The sequence below is a fragment of the Benincasa hispida genome, chromosome 1 (assembly GCF_009727055.1).
Source record: "Benincasa hispida cultivar B227 chromosome 1, ASM972705v1, whole genome shotgun sequence".
In the NCBI taxonomy this organism is placed as follows: domain Eukaryota; kingdom Viridiplantae; phylum Streptophyta; class Magnoliopsida; order Cucurbitales; family Cucurbitaceae; genus Benincasa; species Benincasa hispida.
Window position 1 is genome coordinate 40489506 of NC_052349.1, and position 21034 is coordinate 40510539.

Sequence of the window (21034 nt, forward strand, 5' to 3'; positions counted from 1 at the left end):
GATATGACAACCCTAGAGGGGGAGGGGAGGAGTGAATAGGGTTTAATCAAACTAATTAAAACTTTTTTCTAATGCGAGCCCAACTAAAAAAACTAACAAACTTTTCACTAACAAGTAATTTAAATAACAAATTCATGCAAATAATTTCCACCTAACATAGCCAAAAAATTAAAACTAACACTTTTAAGCACATAATTTAATTTTAATAACAGAATTGATAATGGACATAGAAATTCAAGAACAACCAATCAAAATAATCCAATATAAGAAATTAATTTCAAGAACAAAAATTGCAGTTAATTTCAAGCAATAAAATATAAAACAAATTAATTGCAAAATTAAATAAGAGAGAGATAGAGAAATTGATACCGAGAATTTTATAGTGGTTCACACAATTGATTTACATTCACTTCTCCAAGCTCCTATTGGGTATGTCACATGACTTAGAGTCGAACCGTAAATGTTTTTTTTTCGAGTGCAAGAATAAATTCGATCCTTTCTACGGTTGAGGATCAAACTGTTACAAACGACTCTTTTTCCGAGATCAAGAGCAATCCTTACAATAGTTTGGAAAAATAAACAGCATGCTCGACAAACTCTCTAAAAGAGTGGATTTACAAATTTAGCACTTAATAAAATAATCCTCACAACATAAAATATCTCTCTCAATAAGAAGATGAAAAGAAGAAAATTGAAGCTTGAAGAGAAAGTAACTGGAGGATTGAAAATAACAAAAATTGTCATAATAATTTTTAAGAAGATGAAGAGTTTAAAAAGAGAAGAAAAAAGTGAAAACCAAATTCAATTTGGGCCATTGGATCTAGAATCGAATTTCGCCAGCAAGATGAGTCTGGGGACCTTTAGGACTAGAAAAAAAAAACTAAGTAGAAGCTATAGGGTGGGCTTTAGCACGGATTACTGAGACTCCATTCTAATTATACTAAAATAGAAAGAAGTTGGTTCCAACCCTAGGCTTAGAGCTGAGCTAGACCCGGACTTTGGAATGATTTAGAGAGTAGCGAATCAGGCTTTCAGAGTAAAATAGAATTGAATAGTGGAAAAACTACTATTAGACACAAACATTAAAATTATTAGTGAATAAAAAGTTTGTTAACACAACATGAGATCAATGACAACGACATGCTCACATAATGAAAGAGTTACACTTCTACCACCAACACACTTTAGACTCATTTGAGCATGTTTCGGTATTTATATCCTTTAAGGATTGCTAAATTTTCCAACGTGAGATAAGGCTCTCCTACTCCCTTAATTTTTGCTATGGACCCAAGTCCAAAAATCATTTCCAACCCAATGTGAATTTTTTTACTTCTTTATACAATTTTGAATAGTTCTTTTTAGAGTTTGAAGTAATTAGCCTTTTAGCTTTAGCTTTTAAGTTTTTGTAAGTAATTGAAAAAGAAAGGAAAAAAAATGAAGGAAAAAGGAAAGAAAAAGGCCTAATTGGACCCAAAATAAAAAATGGAATGACGGGCTATGTTTTTCATTATATATTAGTTCGATTTTTTTTTTTTTTTTTTTTTTTTTTTATTTTATTTTTTTGATTAGGCTGATTAAAATTTTATCAAAGCAGTTTGTGTTCTGTCCCACGTGGGATTCTACATTCTATCCTAAAAAAAAAAAGGCCCCTTCTTCTTCTTCTTCCTCTTCAGGGAGGTTTGGGTGTGTTCTTCTTCTTCTCCTTCTACGGCTTTATCCACTGCTGCTTCTACTCAAAATCAACTCTTCTTTCTACCAAACTATCCAATTTACACGCAGGTTCACTCTTTAATCTTCTTCTTCGCTTTTCTAAATTTTCCTTTCGCTTTCTTGTTCTTCTTCTCGGTTTTCCCCGGACAATTTCAACGAAACGTCATGATTCTTCAATGGTTTTCTTTTTCCTGCTTTAGGTTCAATGTTATATGCAGCATCCGTCCAAAGTGTTTGCTTATTTTCCAATTCGAGTACTGCCCATTTCCATCCTCGTTCCACAAAGCCTCTGGTCTCGACTAGACTCTCTATACGAGCTTCATTGCCAGATAATGACAATGGCGTTAAAGTGGAGTATACTCCTTGGCTTATTGTTGGACTGGGTAACCCAGGAAACAAGTATCATGGGACTCGGCACAATGTAATCATACATTCTTTAACTCTGTGTATTGAACTTTTTAGAGCGAGTTTGGGAAGGAATTTTGATAGTATACTACTACTTTTAAACGAAGCAAATTTCCTATCTACTGCTTTCTCCGTGCAATGACACTTAATAAAATTGGTCTCTTTGGCCTCTTGGTTTTGATTGTTCAGGTTGGTTTCGAAATGATTGATAGCATTGCTCAAGCGCAGGGCATTTTGATGAACACAATACAATCCAAAGCTCTGATTGGAATAGGTTAGTCTTTTTTTCCTCCTTCTATGTTATTGAATTGGGTTTCCGTCTTATGTAGATTTGAAGTTCATTGAGTTTCTTGAATGATCAGTACAGGCTCAATTGGAGAAGTACCAATTTTGTTGGCAAAGCCTCAGACTTACATGAATTTCTGCGGAGAATCGGTTTGTCTACTCGTCTCTCTTTTCTTCTTTTGTTCGATAAGCATGGTACACAGCATACAGTTGAGTGATGGTTTGTTTATTTCTGAAGTGTAAGGATCCTAAGCTTAGTTTGAAGCATAGTATATGAAGCTCATTGAGTTCCTTGTATGAACTTAAATTATGAAACAATAAATGAATCTAAAAACTTTTTTTACACACATCAGACAAAATGTTATAACATGGTGAATTACAACAGAACCAACAAGGTAAATACAAGAGAAAATGGACACAAGATTGGTAACCCAATTTGGTGCAATATCACCTATGTCTGGGAGCAATATGCTCAATGGAACGAAACTTCACTAATGAAAAAGTTTAGTAATTACAACGCAGTACTTATCGGTAAGAATCCCTCTACAACAACTCACAAATAGGCAATCTCTAGTTTCTATTTAGACTCCCCTTAAGTTTAAGATCCATTCACTTCCACAAATGCTCTTCACTTCACTTGGCAAAAATTTGAGATCCCCTCAAACTAGCTTACTCAGGCTCCCCACTAAGTATCTCTCAACTTCTCTCAAACAAGAATGGGAAAACTAACACAACTTAGGTTCCACTAAGTACAAACGGACTCTTAAACGTTCCAGTGTGAAACAGCCCGTACGATGCCTTATAGCTTAATTTGGATGACCATAGGCTACAAACTTTGACCACAGGGTTAACAATCAAACACATGAAAGAAAGGACACCTTCACGGTGATAATTCACTCCACAAAAAACACAATCTAAAACTAGTGGCTTACCCTAAAAATAAAGCACCATCACAATATAGTGTCACTTTGAAAATATTTTCTGAACGGAAAAAATCCTGTGTGTAAAGCAATAAGGAAAGCAACTCCGCAACTCTGCACTAAAAATGGAAATATATTTCTAAACGAAGACTTCCTATCATGGAACAAGTTGCTTGACAAAAGGTAGAACATTTTGCCTGTAAAAAAGATAGCCAACCAAATTGCTGTAACATATTCCTATGGATATATCTTTTGTTTACCTTTGAAACAATGACATTGTCAATGTCCCAATTAGATAAGCATGTGGAGAGGAGTTGGATATGTTTGGATATTTTTTAGGCCTTTAGATGATCTAGTTAACCTTCAATTTTGCTGGGAGGCATTGTTATGGAGTCATTTATTTTCACTATGTATGATTTGTTTGAAATGTGTTAAAATACTCGAATTACTCATGGTTTTGAAACAGTTGTAATAATAATAATAATAAAATGGCATAATTTTCCCTTTTCAATCTCATTAGTCGGGATTTTCTTATTGAGCAAAGCATTTGTTTGAGAGATTAGAGATGTAAACTGTTAGAAATAAAATAATATTAGTTTCCTATTTTGGAAGTGTCTAAAAAAGGGAGAGAGAGAGAGGCTGAAAGTTAACTGTGGTTTGCTCGATGTGAACTAAATCTATGACTAAGTAGGCTTTCATTGTGATGGTGGCCTGAAGATACTTAGATTTTTCGTTTCTCTAACTTACTGGCCACATGTACTAGAAAACTCAGTTGACTCCTGTATTAGATTTTGGATGATGATGTAATATTGTAAGGACTATCTTATCTGGCTGTATTGATTTGCACCAATTTATAGCTATGCACTCTATTGCGTTTTGTGTTAGAGCTTTGTTATTTTGTATCTTAAGGATAAAAACTCAATTTTTGAGGCAAACATTGAACTATGAAGTGCTTCTTGTTGCTATGCTACAAATACAAATAATTTACATGTTCTTATCAGATATTTGAGGTTTTATCTCAAAACCAATTGGGAATGAGAGGAGTAGCTCATCTATCTTACAAAAATTGTGATTGTCCCTGATGAAAATAATAACAGAGAAAAAACACAAAATTTACACGAAAACTCTAGACCAGGGAGAAAAACCACGGTACAGATCTTTTCTATTATTATTATAAACTAATACACTGAATACATGAGAACAGGGTGAATAAATAGACTTGTAGAGAACCCTAGGGTTAGAGGCAATTACAAAAATACCCCTATGGTAAAAACCCTATTTTCAACACTCTCCCTCAAGTTGGTGCATAAATGTCGATAAGACCCAACTTGCTGAGACAATAGTCAAAATTTGGTCTAAGCAGCCCCTTGGTGAGAACATCTGCCACTTGTTGATTAGACGAAATATAGGGAATACAAATGCTCCCGTTATCCAGTCTTTCTTTAATGAAGTGTCGGTCGATCTCTACATGTTTGGTTCTGTCATGCTGAACTGGGTTGTTCGCAATGTTTATTACAGCTTTATTATCACAGAACAACTTCATTGGAAGCTCCCTGTCTTGGTAAAGATCAGTCAACACCTTATTTAACCAAATTTTTTCACATATTCCCAAAGTCATTGCCCTGTACTCAGCTTCAACACTACTCCTCGCCACTACTCCCTGTTTCTTACTTCGCCAAGTGACAAGGTTACCCTAGACAAAAGTACAATATCCAGAAGTTGACTTTCTATCAATAACAGAGCCTACCCAATCAAAATCTGTATAGGCTTCAATCGTTCTTTTCCCAGATTTTTTAAACATTAAGCCCTTACTGGGGGTTCCCTTCAAATATCGAAGGATACGCTCAACTGCATTCATATGTTCCTTATACGGAGCTTGCATAAACTGGCTCACAACGCTTACTGCATATGAAATATCTGGTCTGGTATGGGATAAGTAGATCAACTTTTCAACCAACCTCTGGTACCTTTCCTTGCTCACAGGAACCCAGTTGTTTGTAACACCAAGTTTTGCATTATACTCCACAGGTGTGTCAACAGGTTTACAACCAGTCATGCCTGTCTCTTTGAGTAAATCAAGTGTATATTTTCTTTGCGATACTGAAATACCTTCTCTTGATCGAGCTACCTCCATTCCCAGGAAGTATCTCAGCTTACCAAGATCTTTAATTTCAAATTCTTTGGCCATTCTCATTTTAAGCCTCATAATTTCACTCTCATCATCACCGGACAAAACAATATCATCAACATACACTATGAGAACAACAACCTTCTCGGAATTAGATCGTTTCGTAAATAGTGTATGATCTAAGTGCCCTTGGTTAACCTTGTGCTTTAACAAATGTAGTAAACCTATCGAACCAAGCCCTTGGGGATTCTTTCAGTCCATATAAGGATTTCTTCAGTCTGCAAACCTTGTGCTTGAACTGACTTTCAAATCCAGGAGGCGGGCTCATATAGACCTCCTCTTCAAGTTCACCATTAAGGAACGCATTTTTAACATCTAATTGATACAGTGGCCAATCTTTGTTAACAGCAATTGACAACAACACACGAATAGCATTGAGTTTAGCTACAGGAGCAAATGTTTCAGAATAATCAACTCCGTAAGTCTGGGTAAAACCTTTAGCAGATCAATCGTCCCATCTGATTTGTATTTTACAATGAAAACCCATTTGCAACCAACTGTCTTGTGTCCTGGTGAAGGCACCTGTTCCCATGTGCCATTTTTCTCAAGAGCCCTCATTTTTTCCATAATAGTCGATTTCCATTCAGAGTTCTCCATGGCTTTACGGATATTGCTTGGAATTATTATGGTGTCCAAGCTAGTGGTAAATGCTTTAAACTCAGAAGACAAGTTATTATACGTCAAGTAGCTGTGCATAGAGTACTTTGCACATGAGCGAGTACCTTTCCTTAGTGCTATCGGAAGGTCGAGGGAGGCATCACGATTTTCCACTTCTCTCGGTTTCTCAGCATGACCGATCACCTGTAACTCGAGATTTTTAGTAATATCTTCCACTCCTTTGTCAACAACAGGACTTTTATCTTCCATTTCTTTGTCAACAACAGGGCTTTTCCCTTTATTATTCTCTCTTTCAGTTGTTTCTTCATCTGTCACATATTCGGTATGGCCATTTCTACCTCCTTCATCCTTTTCGTCCCTGCACTTGTCAGTCTCCATACATATATCAACTTCATTAGTTTTAGGAATACATGTACCTGAACCAGATGCCAGTTCTGACTCCTAGACCGGAGCCGACGGATTAACAGGTGGAAATTCTTCCTATAGTAGGTTATCCAAGGAAGCTGGCTGGTAGGGAGAAAAGGGCAGGCACTTTCAGAACTAGTGGAAGGGATCAGAGTGGAATCTCCTAAGGGAATAGCATAGGTGAACCAGTTAGGCTCTTCACTTGGACTCTCCCCCTGAAGATGACTAACGGGAAAGAAAGGTTGGTCTTCAACAAAGGTAATATCCATGGAGACAAAATATTTTCTAGAGGACGGATGATAGCATTTATATCCACGTTGATGAAGGGGATACCCAACAATGACACATTTTTTAACACGAGGGTGAAATTTTGTGCGATTTGGGCCATGAGAGTGGACAAAAGCGACAGCCGAAGACACGGAGGGGTACATCGGAAATCAGACAAGTAGTCAGAAAGGATTCTTTGAAAAGGTCTAAGGGATTATGAAAGTCAAGGACACGAGACGACATACGGTTGATGAGGTGAGCTGCTGTAAGAATGGCATCTCCCCATAGGTAGGACGGAAGAGTAGCAGACAACATTAAAGACCGGGAAACTTCCACCAGATGGCGATTTTTACGTTCGGCTACTCCATTTTGTTGAGGAGTATAAGCACACGAGCTCTGATGAACAATTCCCTTAGACACAAGAAAGTCATGAACAGAGGTATTAAAGAACTCTCGTCCATTATCACTCCTTAAAATCCCAATTTTGACATGGAACTGGGTTTCAATCATAGTATAAAATTGTTTAAAGGTAGACGACACCTCTGACTTATCGACTAGTAAGAACACCCAAGTAAGACATGTATGGTCGTCTATGAAGGTGACGAGCCAACGTTTACCAGTAGAGGTAGTGGTTGGTGATGGTCCCCAGACATCACTATGAATAAGGGAGAATGGACTAGATGGTTTATATGGTTGAGAACGAAACGAAATACGACTTTGTTTGGCACAAATGCATACATCACAAGTTAAAGATGCTATATCAATATTGCGAAACAAATGCGGAAATAAATATTTCATATACTGAAAGTTCGGATGGCCTAAACGATAATGTCATAACATAAAGTCATTTTCAGAAGTAGAAAACTTTAAAGACATAAAACCAGCGGTGTGATCCTCCCTAGAAGAAGTTTTGTCAGAAAGAAAGTAGAGCCCCCTATCATGTTGGACAATGCCAATCGTCATCCCCGACTTTTGATCCTGAAACACAACAGAGTCTGGTGAGAAAATAGCTTTACAGTTCAGATCTCTTGTAATTTTACTGACCGATAAAAGATTATATGATATTGTTGGCACATGAAGAGTATCATGTAAAATAAAACCATCAAGAGGAAAAGTATTCCCTTTTCCTGCAACTGGGGCAAAAGACCCATCTGCAATTCTGATACGTTCATTCCCCGCACTCGGACAGTAAGTAACAAATAATTCTGAAGAACTAGTGAGATGATCTGTGGCCTCTGAATCTACGATCCAGGGTTTCTTGCCATTAATGCTAACAAGACCAAGAGCTAAGAATGTACCTGATTGAGCAATGGCACTTACTCTGACGGCATTCACATTGGTCTTACTATGGGCTAATGACTGATGCTGTCAATTTTCAGTAACTGGATCACTTACAGAAGTACGTCCGGAGTTTGATCTGTCATGGGACTATCGTTTCTTACTGTTCGGGGGCCTGCCGTGCAGCTTCCAACATTGGTCCTTCGTATGCCACGGCTTCTTACAGTGCTCACAGACAGGTATGGGCTTTTTGTCACTGTTGGAATTGGACGCCTTTGAGACAAAGGCTGATGCATCAACAGAGGCTATCACCGGACTGTTCATAGCCTGTGATCGGTCTTCTTCTAGACGAATCTCGGAACACACCTCTCGGAGAGACGGAATAGGTCGTTGACCCAATAAGCGACTTCGAACACTATCATATTTTAGGTTTAATCCAACCAAAAACACATAAACCTGATCTGCCTCTTCAAGCTTCAAATACTGTGCCCTATCCTGTGCACAGTTCCAGATAATCTCCAAGCACAAATCCATTTCTTGCCAAAAAACTAACAACTTATTGAAGTAGGACGTAACAGTCATGTTCCCTTGCTTGCATTCATGGACTTGTTCATGTAATGTGTACAACCGGGATGCGTTTTGTCGTTGTGAGTACAAGTCCCTGGTTGCCTCCCAGATATCTCTTGCAGTTGCTGCATATAGAAGAGGCCGGCCAATTTGGGGCTCCATACTGTTAATAAGAGCAGACCATGGCAAAGAGTCCTCCCCTTTCCAGATTTTTTCTTGAGGATCATCTGGGATGGGTTGCGGAATTTCTCCTGTCAGATATCCGAATTTGTGCCTACCTTCTAGAACCATTCGAATTGACTGGGACCATGAGAAGTAATTCTCCCCATAAAGTTTTTCTCCAACTAGAACTCCTGTAGAATTGCCCATTGAATTAGTTAAGTAATTTGTATTGGGCAAAATAGATAACGAGTTTACCGGATTCTCTGGACCAGTAGGCGGTTGGAAGTTGTGCCAAGCATTGTATCTGAAATCTGCTGATGCAAAAAGGCCAACCGATGTCTCACATCATCGGAGTAATGAACCGAACTACAACCGGCTGAGAGATCGTTAGTAGATGAGAAGGCCCCGGTCGGCTGCGTTGCTCACGATAGTTGCCGGAAAATCTCTCATCCCTCTGGTCAAACGAATTGAGAACAGAATCGGAGAGATTCTGCTCTCCTTGTCGGACGGAATAACTCACCGAGCCTATCGTGACTCCTTGGGTGTACACCAGAAAGGTGGGTTCGACAGAAGACGAAACCCTAGGCGGCGCTGCTTCATCGATCTGAAAGGGTTCGCCGATCTGAGATTTTCGAGGGTTAGAAACCCTATAATCGGCGACTGAAAACTCAGATAGCCGAGGAGGAGCGATCGAAAGTTCGTTGGTCGCCTGCACGTCGGAAACGCCTCTGTCCGTCGACGTTCTTGGGTTGTTCCTGATCGGCGACTGTGATCCTATTGCAACCGGATGGTTTCCTGAAGAATTGGTTGCCTGCAATCGGACGGCGGAGATTAAGTCTGGTAGGGCAGCCTGAAAACACTCCTTAACCGCAACCCTAATAGCGGTTTGCATATCAAAACTTGAAGATCCACCAGCGGAAGGCGATTGTGGATGGTTTTCTTCCATACTGGCTAGGATTTTGTCCCTTTGCTCTGATACCATGATGAAAATAATAACACAGAGAAAAAACACAAAATTTACATGGAAACCCTAGACCAGGGAGAAAAACCACGATACAGATCTTTTCTATTATTATTATAAACTAATACACTGAATACACGAGAACAGGATGAATAAATAGACTTGTAGAGAACCCTAGGGTTAGAGGCAATTACAAAAATACCTCTATGGTAAAAACCCTATTTTCAACAATCCCTTGATTTTTCCAATGTAACGTGGGATCCTCAATATGCCCCTACAAGATAGTACCTCTTTGGATTCACGATTCTTGAATCGGATCTCAAATTTTAGCTTTTGGACTTAATATTGAATGCTTGTTTAGGCTTCATCGGCTCCAGTACCAAATTAGATACATGAAATTTCATCTCAAAACCAATTAGCAATGCAAGGAGTAGTCCATCTATCTTTTAAACATTGAGATTGATTTTTTCAATATGGGATCCTCAACATTAACAACTTTTTAGATTTTTGAGATCACCAGACCAGACAATTATCATTCTATTCACTTGCCAACTCGATGTTTTAGCTCTTAAATATATCTGAACCTTGCATGCCGAGGTTTTAATTATATAGCTGCTAATGCTATGAATCTTTCCTTCATTAGTTGAATTATTTTGTCACAATGACGAGATAGTTATTCCCTTCACGTCACTTTTTGTTTTAATTTTTATAGGTTGGGCCTCTTGCTGCACATTATCAAATACCTTTACGACACATCTTGTTGGTATAATTTGCAATATCTCTTAGTGATCCTTATTTGTTAAACGTACAAAATGATTAGATTGTAATGGAAGTATCTGTACATGCTTACAATTGTAGACTTATGATGAAATGAGCTTGCCAAATGGCGTTCTTAGGCTCCAGCCAAAAGGAGGACATGGCCATCATAATGGGTATGTTTACGAAATATTATTTAATGTTGGTTTCACTTTTATTTTTGTTCTAGTTTTAATTGGTACTTCATACTTGCTTTCAATTTTTCTAACCTTGTTATGGGCATGGCATTGTTTGGGAGTACTTTTGATATGACCAAAAGTGCTCCCCACGAGTAACATAAAAGTTTATTATGAAAATGTCAAAACTATTTAAAGTGTTTCATGAGAAAATTTCTGGAGCAGAAAGCACACCTGAAAATAAATTTAAGTGTAGAACTAAAAGTAAAATTAATTTGTGATTAAGCACCTTCCACTAAAGACCTTATAACTAAAATATCTTTTTGATAAAAGCACTCTCAAACATCTTTTAGTATAAACATCTTACTGTATTGTATATTTTATTGGAGCATGTGTTGGAACTTCTTAGAGAAGCGTTTTAAGTCATTAAGAAAATTGAAGCTCAATGCAGTATTTCTTGTCGAATACCCACCAACTTCCCATTGAAGACTTGATGAACGTGTTTCATATTAGCACTTTATAGTTGAGTTGATCGCACGTGCATTTTTCTTCTCTTATTTGCCATTCAACTTGGAAGTTGTGTTCTTCTCTTATTTGTCATTTTATAGTCGAGAAATTTATGGCAGCATGTGCATGGAAAGCTGTTATTGATTTCATTAGTTATATAGGGTGAAGAGTGTAATGGGACATCTGGATGGTCGACGTGAGTTTCCTCGGCTATGCATCGGTATGCATCTAGTTAACAATAGTTTGAAGGCTGTTTATTAAGTTTCTACTTCAGGAACTGTAAACAACTACATTGCTCTTGTTATTACTATCTAGGAATTGGAAACCCACCTGGGACTATGGACATGAAAGCTTTTCTGCTGCAGAAGTTCAGTTCAGTTGAGCGAAAACAGGTGAGACTGCCATTGCATTCTAATACAGTTCCGTTCTGCATTATGTCATACGTCGCAGCCATACTTGATAACTTTGAAATTTTACTTGTTTATTTTGAACTATGCTTTGATTTTTATGATGTGGCTGGTGGTAGAAATTTTTATGACTGTTTTTTGTTCAACCCAACAGATTGATGCAGCCCTTGAACAAGGGGTTGAGGCAGTGAGAACCCTTGCACTAAATGGATTTAGTCAAAGAGTCAACAGATTCAATTTGACCCAGAAATACAAGTATCATAAGGTTTGATCCTCAGAAAAAAAAAGTTGTAGTTTTGATCATATTGGTGAGAATGAATTTTGATAAAAATGAATAGTGTAGAAAGGAAAGGACTGGACATAAAATTAATTGTATTTGATCATGCTGCAAGGGTTGACCGACTGTTCATAGATCTGGAGAGAAAAACTAAGCAGATCAATTTACAATAAGATGAACTAATATCCAATTGTCCATGAAATTATATTGTACAACATAAATGATATAAACAGATTGATTATTACTAGTTATACCCCTTTTAATACCCTTCATATCATCCCTGCCTGAGAAAGGGAATCCTTGTTTAGCTCGGCAGTTCTATGACATTGTTTGAAAATTAGTTTTTAGGAAAACGTTAAATTATAAGTTGTAATCAAATAAATTTTAGATTTATGTCTACTGAATAGGTATTTGAACTTTAATATGTCTTATATGTTGGGTTACTTTGATTGATTTTTTAATTTCAAAAAATAGTTATGAGGAATAGGACTCTACAAACGCTAGTCTCTTCTTTCTGAAATAGCAAAGTTACGTGGTTTTGACACTTTTAGATACAACTATAAAAATTGAACTTCTGGTAACCATTTTATTCTTTTGGTTTTAAAAATTAAGTCTATACACACTACTTTCACCTCAAAATTTCTTCTTTTGTTATCTATTTTTCACCAATGATTTAAAAAATTAAGTCAAATTTTGAGAAGTTTTGATTTTGGAATTTGACTAAGAATTCAACCATGGTATTTGTGAAAGATGCTAATCATTGTAAGAAATGTAAATGAAATAAATTTTATTTTAAAAAATAAAAATAAAAATAACCAAATATTATCAAACATGGCCTTAATTAGTGGTTGATATAAGAGGTTGATTGAATTTAATAAGATTGGAGAGGTAGAAAAGTAATAAATTATTATTTTTTTTTTTTTAACCTCACTTTCTTTATCAAGGGGTCCAAAAAAATAAATTTTGAAAGAAGTGTCTAATTTTTAAAAAATAAAATTAGAGGGGATAAAAAATGTCAAATTAAATTGATTGAATCTCAATTAGGAAATACCTGTATACATGCTCTTGTTTGAGAGGTCGAGAGTAGTACTTCAACCTTGATCTTCTGGCAACGGTTAAGGAACCTTGATATTCTTCAAGGATAGGAAACGAGACGTTATCCAACGAGTCTTTAGGGATTGAATCACCAATTTCAAATACTAGTGATCAAACACACATGTCATTCAAAACTTGAGAACCAAAAAGATAAATTTTACCTAAAAGTCTTTTTTTTTTCTTTTTTCTTTTTGGAATTGATTTCTTTACCTATAAGTTATTTGTACTTAAATTAACAATTTTTGTTATCTATTCTATATATAAATGGATCAAAAGGAGGAGAAACTTTATATTCCTTTTTGCCCTTGCATTTTTTGTAATGATCATTTTGTACTTCATTTTCAACTGTTTTAATTTGGCAAGATACCTTATCAATAAATAGACATATCTCATGGATTATTATAATCTAAGGAGGAGACTATTGAAAGAGAAATGAGATCCTCCTCAAATATCTCCCACCCTAAACTTAAAATTTTCTAAAAAGAAATATTAAAAAACTTAAGTACCATCTTTCTTTCTTTATGGTATGGTAGTGATCTTAAAGGAGTAATCGTCGCCCTCTTAATTGTTTTCCACGAGACTCATCATGCTATTGGATCAGTAAACTCAATCATCTTACAATTTCATGATTAATGGTTAGTTTTTGTTTTTTTATGTTGAATTAGTGTTTTTATTTATTTATTCATTTTTGGACTTTAGAGGGATTTGATTTAGGAATTTTTTTTTTTTTAAAAAAATAGTTTTTCACTTATAGAAGATTTCAGGGACAATCCACCACTAGTAAAAATATTTTGATCAATACTACTTGTAACCTTTTTAGGTGGTTTCCATAAGGAGCATCATGTCCTTGTATGGATTCCAATCGCTTGGCATTTTCTTTATTAAACGGTTAATTTTTTTCTTCATTTTTTTTATGTTGAATTGATTTTTTTTTATAAAGAATGTTGAATTGAGACAACATTTTTTTTTAGATATTTTGATATAGTAATTCGATCTTTTTAATTCATTTGGAGGGATTTGATTTAGTTATTTGATTTATTTATTTTATTCACATATTAGAGATTTAACGACAATCCACTACAATCTACCACTTCATCGAATGATCTCCCTGTTTAATTTACCTTATTTTTATTCTTTAGATTCTAATGTAAATGCAATGGATTTATATGTTTTTTCTAAAAAAAAATTAATTGCAATGGCTTTATATGCTTTTAAAAATAAAGATAAAGTTTTTTCCAAGCATTAAAATTGACATAAATAATTATTAGATTTGTAGAAAAAAAATCCATTAATGTTTTACTTTAATAATTACAGTAATAAAATGAAGTATCTCATTTATATTTTAAATAACACAATATCAAAATTGTTAGTAAACAAATCTTTAATGATCAGAAGATTTGGTTTTTTAAAAAAAGTATAATTTTAACATATAAAACTTGCAAAATCTATTTTTAGAAAAAAACAACAAAATCTTTTAAAAGAAAAATTATCTTGCTCTTTTTTTTTTTTTTTTTGAAAAATTTGACTTACTATTTTTATATCCTTATAATTATTTTTAAAAAATTTATAATTTTTAATTATACTAGTTAGAAGACACGTGCAATACACGTGGCTAAAAGATTTTATGACATAAAGTTTGAAGATATAGTCTAAATTTTGATTGAATATATTCATGAAATTAAATTAGTAAATATTTCAAAATAGTTTAAAAAATAGCGTCCAAAATTATATATCTTATTTTAAGTTAATTTATAATAAATTAATATATAAAAATAGGTAGAAGAATCAAATTAAAACACATAATGATGTAATTAGAATGAAATTTGTGAAATTAAATTTAAACAAAAGTGACATATTAACATTTTTTTTTAAAAAAAAAAACTGACATAATAACATAAATTATCTTTAATTATGTAATTCATTAGTGCTTGATTTTTGGAATGGAAAAAAATATATATATTTCATAAGAATTATATATCTCGATTTTTTAAAGAATAAATTTAATAAATTAGACCTTTAATAAAGAAAAAACTCTATATAGACAACATAGGTATGGATCTTAATATTAGAATCTATTTCGATGATTTTTTTTTTTTTTTTTTTTTGTAAATTTCTTTCTCAAAATTTGATAAGTAAAATTGAATGTTGGTTTTTTATTATTAGGATCCAATATCCCAAATCATTTTAAAAAAAATAAATAAATCTTCTCCTAACAAATTAATATTTTTAAGATTTTGTTTAGAGCTACTTAGATTTACTATTAATACTATATATTTTTTTAATTTGTTGATATATAATTTTGATGAATCTTTTTTTAGTATGCCACTAAAATATGAATATTTAAAAATAAAACTAAAACCAACAAAGCCAAAAAAAAAAGTGCTTTTTTTTGGAAGAAGTACTTTCATATTTCAATTATTTATTCTTAAAATATAAATCTTCTAGAGCTTTTTTACATGTAAATACATAAATATTTTACAAGTTTAATATTCCTTTAAAAAAATAAATAATTTTATTTATATTAATGAAAATGATCCACCCAAATTCCAGCAACTAAATCAAACAAATAAATCAAATTAAATTAAAAATTTTGAAATAATAAAAAAATGATAAAGTAAATCTATTGAACTAAAAATTCTATAAAGATGGATTTGGAATGGAGAGGGAGAAGAATATATCGTGTAATGCTCATAAGAAATATACAATAATACTAGGGAAATAAATTTAAAAAATTGGCATCTACACAAAAACCAAGAAATTAAAATCGAATTTGAATTCAGTTCTTAAATTAGAGATTTCACAAATGATTCAATTTCAAATCATAAAAAGTCTATGTAAACAATTCAACATGGTCAGTTGAAGACAAAAATAAGGCCAATGTCACAAATTTGATGCTTCACTATTTACCATTTTCACAATTTTCACCGTTTGAAGGAAAAGTCAGGAACTACGTTTGTTATCGAAGAGTTACCGATATTAATCAAACTTCTAAAAAATGTATAGTAAGAAAATCATAACCACTAAATAAAAGGGTGAAATAATTAATAAAACACAATCATTACAACCACATTAAGGGTGAGAGAGCTGATAAAAGATAACCATAATAATAAAAGGGAGAGAGTAAATAAAACCAAGAGTAACGGATAACTAACTCGAGAAACATTAGGGTATACATTTTTTTAAAATTAAAGGGCAATATGAGAATGAAAAATTCTCCATTATCCCTAATTTTAACATAGTAGAGATGTGTGATTTTTAATAATATGTGTTATTTACTTGATTGCTTGAGGGGAGATTTGTTTAACCTTATTCTTTAACTATATTATATAAATTAATTAAACTATGATATGAATTATAAAATTAGGATTTCATTAATTGGAGGAAAAAAGTTTGCATAACAAGCCCGTACAAACTTAAATAATTTTAAAAGTATAACATTTTTAAGGTAAATATTTGTAAAATTATGATATTTTTAGTTAATTTTGTAGTCAATAACTTTTTTAAAAAAAATAAATTAGCATGATTCAAATTTAAAAATTAATAATAATATTTTAGTTGTCACAGTATAAATTTCCAAACACGTGCATCGCATGCGATTAATTACAAGTTATTTTTTAAAAAAAGAAAAAATTGAGCACCCATAGAAACTAGGGAGGATGGGTAAAAAGGTGCCTTTAAAAAAGCTCCAAGTTAAATGGCTGCCATTTATCCTAGTTTTCATTTGTAGTTTCATTCTACTGAGTTAAAAATATTATAAATATAGCAAAATAGATACTTATGCTGAGTGTCCTAAAAGTCAAGTGGTTTATTTTTTATTGTCAATGTGATTAATGCCAAATTATCCATATGTCTTATGACCATACCTTAGTGTCTAAATGGTACCACGTCCTAATTATTAAATTGCTTATAAATAGTGACATTTTGTGGATTTTGAAATGACATAATTTGGTGAGAAATTAAAAGGGGAGATTTTCATATTTTTCATAATTTCTAATATTTTAAATTTTGTTTTATATTATATTATTTATTTTTAATATTATATTTTTTCAATATTTGTGTTCCTGTTGTACCTCGTTTTACTCTTCAATTTTATAACACGTTACTAACATGAGCCTTATCATTTCCTTGCTAAAGGTAGGTCATGTATTTCCTCTTCATTATAATTAATAAATTAAATATTGTTTATCCAATTATACCGTTTATATTTGGATTAATCTATGATGTCTAGGTGATAAAACTATTTTATTACCTCACACCGCTCACGCAAGCTCATAAAACTGGTTAAAAACACTCAATTATTCGGCCATAATCCTCAAGTAGGAGGTGTCCGTCAACTTAAATACCTCCAGTCTTAGACATGATTATATACCAGTTGAGTTTGTAACCATATTTTATAAGATAACGATCTATTTTGACTATTAAAACAAGTTGTTGACCTAAATAAGCATGCAACTTATCTTTGTTATGTATTTTAATGTCTAATCCAATTTTATAATAACTTATAAAATAATAGACATGCTTTCCATCCATAATATTCATCAAAGGCATTCAAACTTAATATAACACTTATATTAAACTTTAGAAACCCTAATCATGCAGACTATATATTATAACTAACTTATAACATATGATTATGCATGTAATATGCTTTCTTTATGGTGGGATTTAAATCTATATGGCATACTATATACACATATATGTTTAATTTAAATATAACATACATCCCATGCATAAAATATTTAAACAACACCGATATGGTTCGACTTTGGCATCCTAAGCAAGAAAATTAAACTAATTATTACAAATAATTATAAAAAAAACTCTATTTTGAATTTGGACTATTCGACCCAACCCGAACCGGATCCGAACTGGTTCTCCAAGGCTCCAAATGAGGCTAAACCGGACCTAATTGGGCTGATAATTTCATTTCATTTTCTTGGGTTTTTTTATTGCAACTATGTTTTATGAGTGAAGGATCGAATGATCAGTTATTTCATTTTATTTTCCCTGTAAAAACGACAGGAAACTTCGGGTTAGGAGTGCTGGAGAGTCAGTTTGACCGATTTCTCGCATTTTCCCCGTAAAAACGACAGGAAACTCAGGGTTCATTAGTGAAGATTGCATTCACTAAGGAGAGGGTCGTTAGATCAGCTTTAGTCAATCAATGCGGAGGTACCTTTCAAAGCTTAGTAGCACTATTCTTGCAATTCGGATAATCGTAGGCAGACTTTCCATTTATTGTATCTTCGTTTCAATCGGTTAATAAATATTAGCTCTCGAAAGAGTAGATCACATCCACCTAATAAATGAGATTTTGAGTTAGATATCTCCTGCTCAGTTGTTCACTTTGCATAAAACCCCAATTTAGGTAGTCACTCCATTTCCTTGTTGTCCCGTTCGCCTATATAAATAAAGTACCTTACCCTCTCCCTATCGGTCGACCTCTACTCAATTACATCGACCCTCTCCTTTCAGTCGACTAAGCGAAGCGGCACATTCCAGCCCGTAAGTCTAAGGATTCTTGATCATCTGGGCCGCATCCAATAGTGTCACCAGGATTAGGTACCTAATCTCATCCATATACTTGTAGAACATTTTGGCTATATACTAAAACTTGATCTACTTTTATGTCTCCACATAATGTTAAAGTATTCATGCTATAGCTATGGATTTATTTATTGGATTTTACAACAGAATGCAATGTCAATAACATTTTATTGAATAAACAACTCAATAACACTTTTATTGATAAATAGAAAATGTTTCCAATATTCACGAACTGCGAGTTTTAGGGCATTCCCAACACAAACACATAATCCAGTTATTTTATTAATTTATTTTTTTGCAATATAAGATGCAAACTAAAAACAAGTCCATTATATTTTCTTTTGTTGACGACTTAAAATCGCCATTAAAGACTCCTTTCGATGACATTTTAAAACAGTCATGGTTTATCCTTATCCATCATTTTTTGCAATTTTCTACTGAAATAGACACCCCAAACCCCCATCATTTTTCCTGTTTTGCGATTGAATTTGGCGTTTTAGTATACGTATTAGGTTTTTTTGCGTAATTCGGAAAATAATTGCCGCCAAATTGGTGATTTGATTTACAATATGTTCTATTGGGCCAGTTAGGCATAAATTTGAACTTCCAAGCCTATAGAAGAAATGGTTCAACCATTGAACGCGGTACGACAACATTGAGATGCTACATATGGCGTCACGCACAAAAATTTCAAAAGAGTCATCTGAGTTGTTAAATTGGTTGACTACTATTCCAATGCATGAAGTCTATTTCAATGTGTCTTCTTCAATTGTTATCTCCAATGAAGTAGATTTTAGGATTATTTTAGTATAACTCAATTTTCATATGCAAGGTTCTGAAGATAAAACAAGTCATCAGTATCTATGATTTTTAACCAACTAACAAGTTGATCCCAGAGACGATACTCGAACTAAATTCACTACTATTAAAATTTGACATTGTACACTCATGTAATTTATTATTGTTAACATTATATTCTTAATATATAGAAAGGAAGTGTTTATTTTCCTTCCCAACACTCGAATTAATTTCTGTTTTTACCATCGACTATATTTATTATTTAGAAATTAATAAAAGTTGTTACGATAAAATATTATCTTTAAGAATAACCGATTTTAGTTATTGATTTTATTGATGTATAATAATTCGACAACAATTCATTAATAATACAAGAAATATTCCAAGCCAATATAAAAAAAATTACGATAAAATTCACTCATTTATGTGATTTGTTATAAGAGGAAAAAAACAAACTATAATTATTTTGACATAGTCTAAGAATTATAAAATATTAGAAGGAGAGATAATTAAAATAGATAACAACTACAATTACAATTATCTCTCCAAAATATTTTTTTCCATTAACTTGTAGACCTCCACTTTTCTTATTTGTGAAGTCGAATGGGTGACTTCAAATATAGGCACAACATGCACTTGTATTAAAAGTAGTAACAAGAACTCTAAATTGAGGAGGGATTGGGACGAAAATTGGGATTGTGAGGTACTTAAAATAGCATATTTTCTATTGAAGCAGATAATAGAATACGTGCTCTAGGATACATCCCAAAATTAAATTTATATTCTTTCTTTCAAATAACTGAAGAATACCATGGAGGAGTTCGATAGTTATCTTAGGTTCTTTGACTCGGTCAGATGGAGGAATTCGCACACCTTTAGATAACATTCCGAAGTTAATCTTAGATTCTTTTGGTAAATCGATGGATTAGACAGAGGTGGGGTGGTGGATTTTCCAAAGTTCTTTGACTTGGCCCAAACGGTGGAGTACGTATGTCTTTTAATAGTATTCCCAAGCTGAAAGGTGAAACTAAGTTAGGTATTCTCTTGGGTTTCCCGAATGTGAAATGAATAAGTCTTTTTGGATGCTTTGTAATATGATCTCTCAATTCATTTTTTAAAACAGAATCATCTTCTTCGACCACAAAAATTCTTTTTGCATCTATTTGATATGTTCCAAAGTGTAACTCAAGGAATAAGAGAATCCAACGGCAAAAAATACATTAAAATTGATCGACACGATTTTTATTTTGTGTTTTCATATCTTCTTCTATTGGCTCCTTTTTATATCTCTTTTTTTTTTCTCTATTGAAATTAAGACAACATTTGGCAAAACGGAAAAATAATGTTTTAATTTTAGGCAAACAGGTAAAAAACTAAATTTGTTAAAAATCTTTTTGGTAAAAAGTTTTTAGAATAAAATTAACAATCCAAAATTAACATTTTATTTCTGTAGTTTTTAAAGGATGGTTTCAAAATTTTCCAATGCAATGTGTTAGACTCAACTTCATTTTCTTTTCTTTCTTCAATTTCGAAAAGCAAAGTTGTTAACCACTTGTTGAGCATTAAATGGTTTTAAACACTTTGAGATTCAACGTGTTAAAAAAATATTTCAATAGGTTCATACATAATCAACTTCATCAAATACATAAAGTGGTTAATTTTTTTTTTCTAGATCGCCGCCGTTCGAAAAGCAAACTAAAATGCA

The 21034-nt window shown here is 33.2% G+C and overlaps 1 protein-coding gene across 1 annotated transcript; it reads left to right on the top strand.

The window, feature by feature from the left end:
- Positions 1–1605: 1605 nt before the first annotated feature.
- Positions 1606–12154, top strand: LOC120086880 (chloroplastic group IIB intron splicing facilitator CRS2-B, chloroplastic). Its single transcript, XM_039043698.1, has 9 exons — positions 1606–1779; positions 1911–2131; positions 2305–2389; positions 2483–2550; positions 10479–10529; positions 10625–10698; positions 11367–11425; positions 11521–11597; positions 11767–12154. The coding sequence occupies exons 2-9, from the start codon at positions 1916–1918 to the stop codon at positions 11881–11883; spliced, it is 747 nt and encodes a 248-aa protein (XP_038899626.1). The 5' UTR covers positions 1606–1779; positions 1911–1915; the 3' UTR covers positions 11884–12154.
- The last annotated feature ends 8880 nt before the right edge of the window (positions 12155–21034 follow it).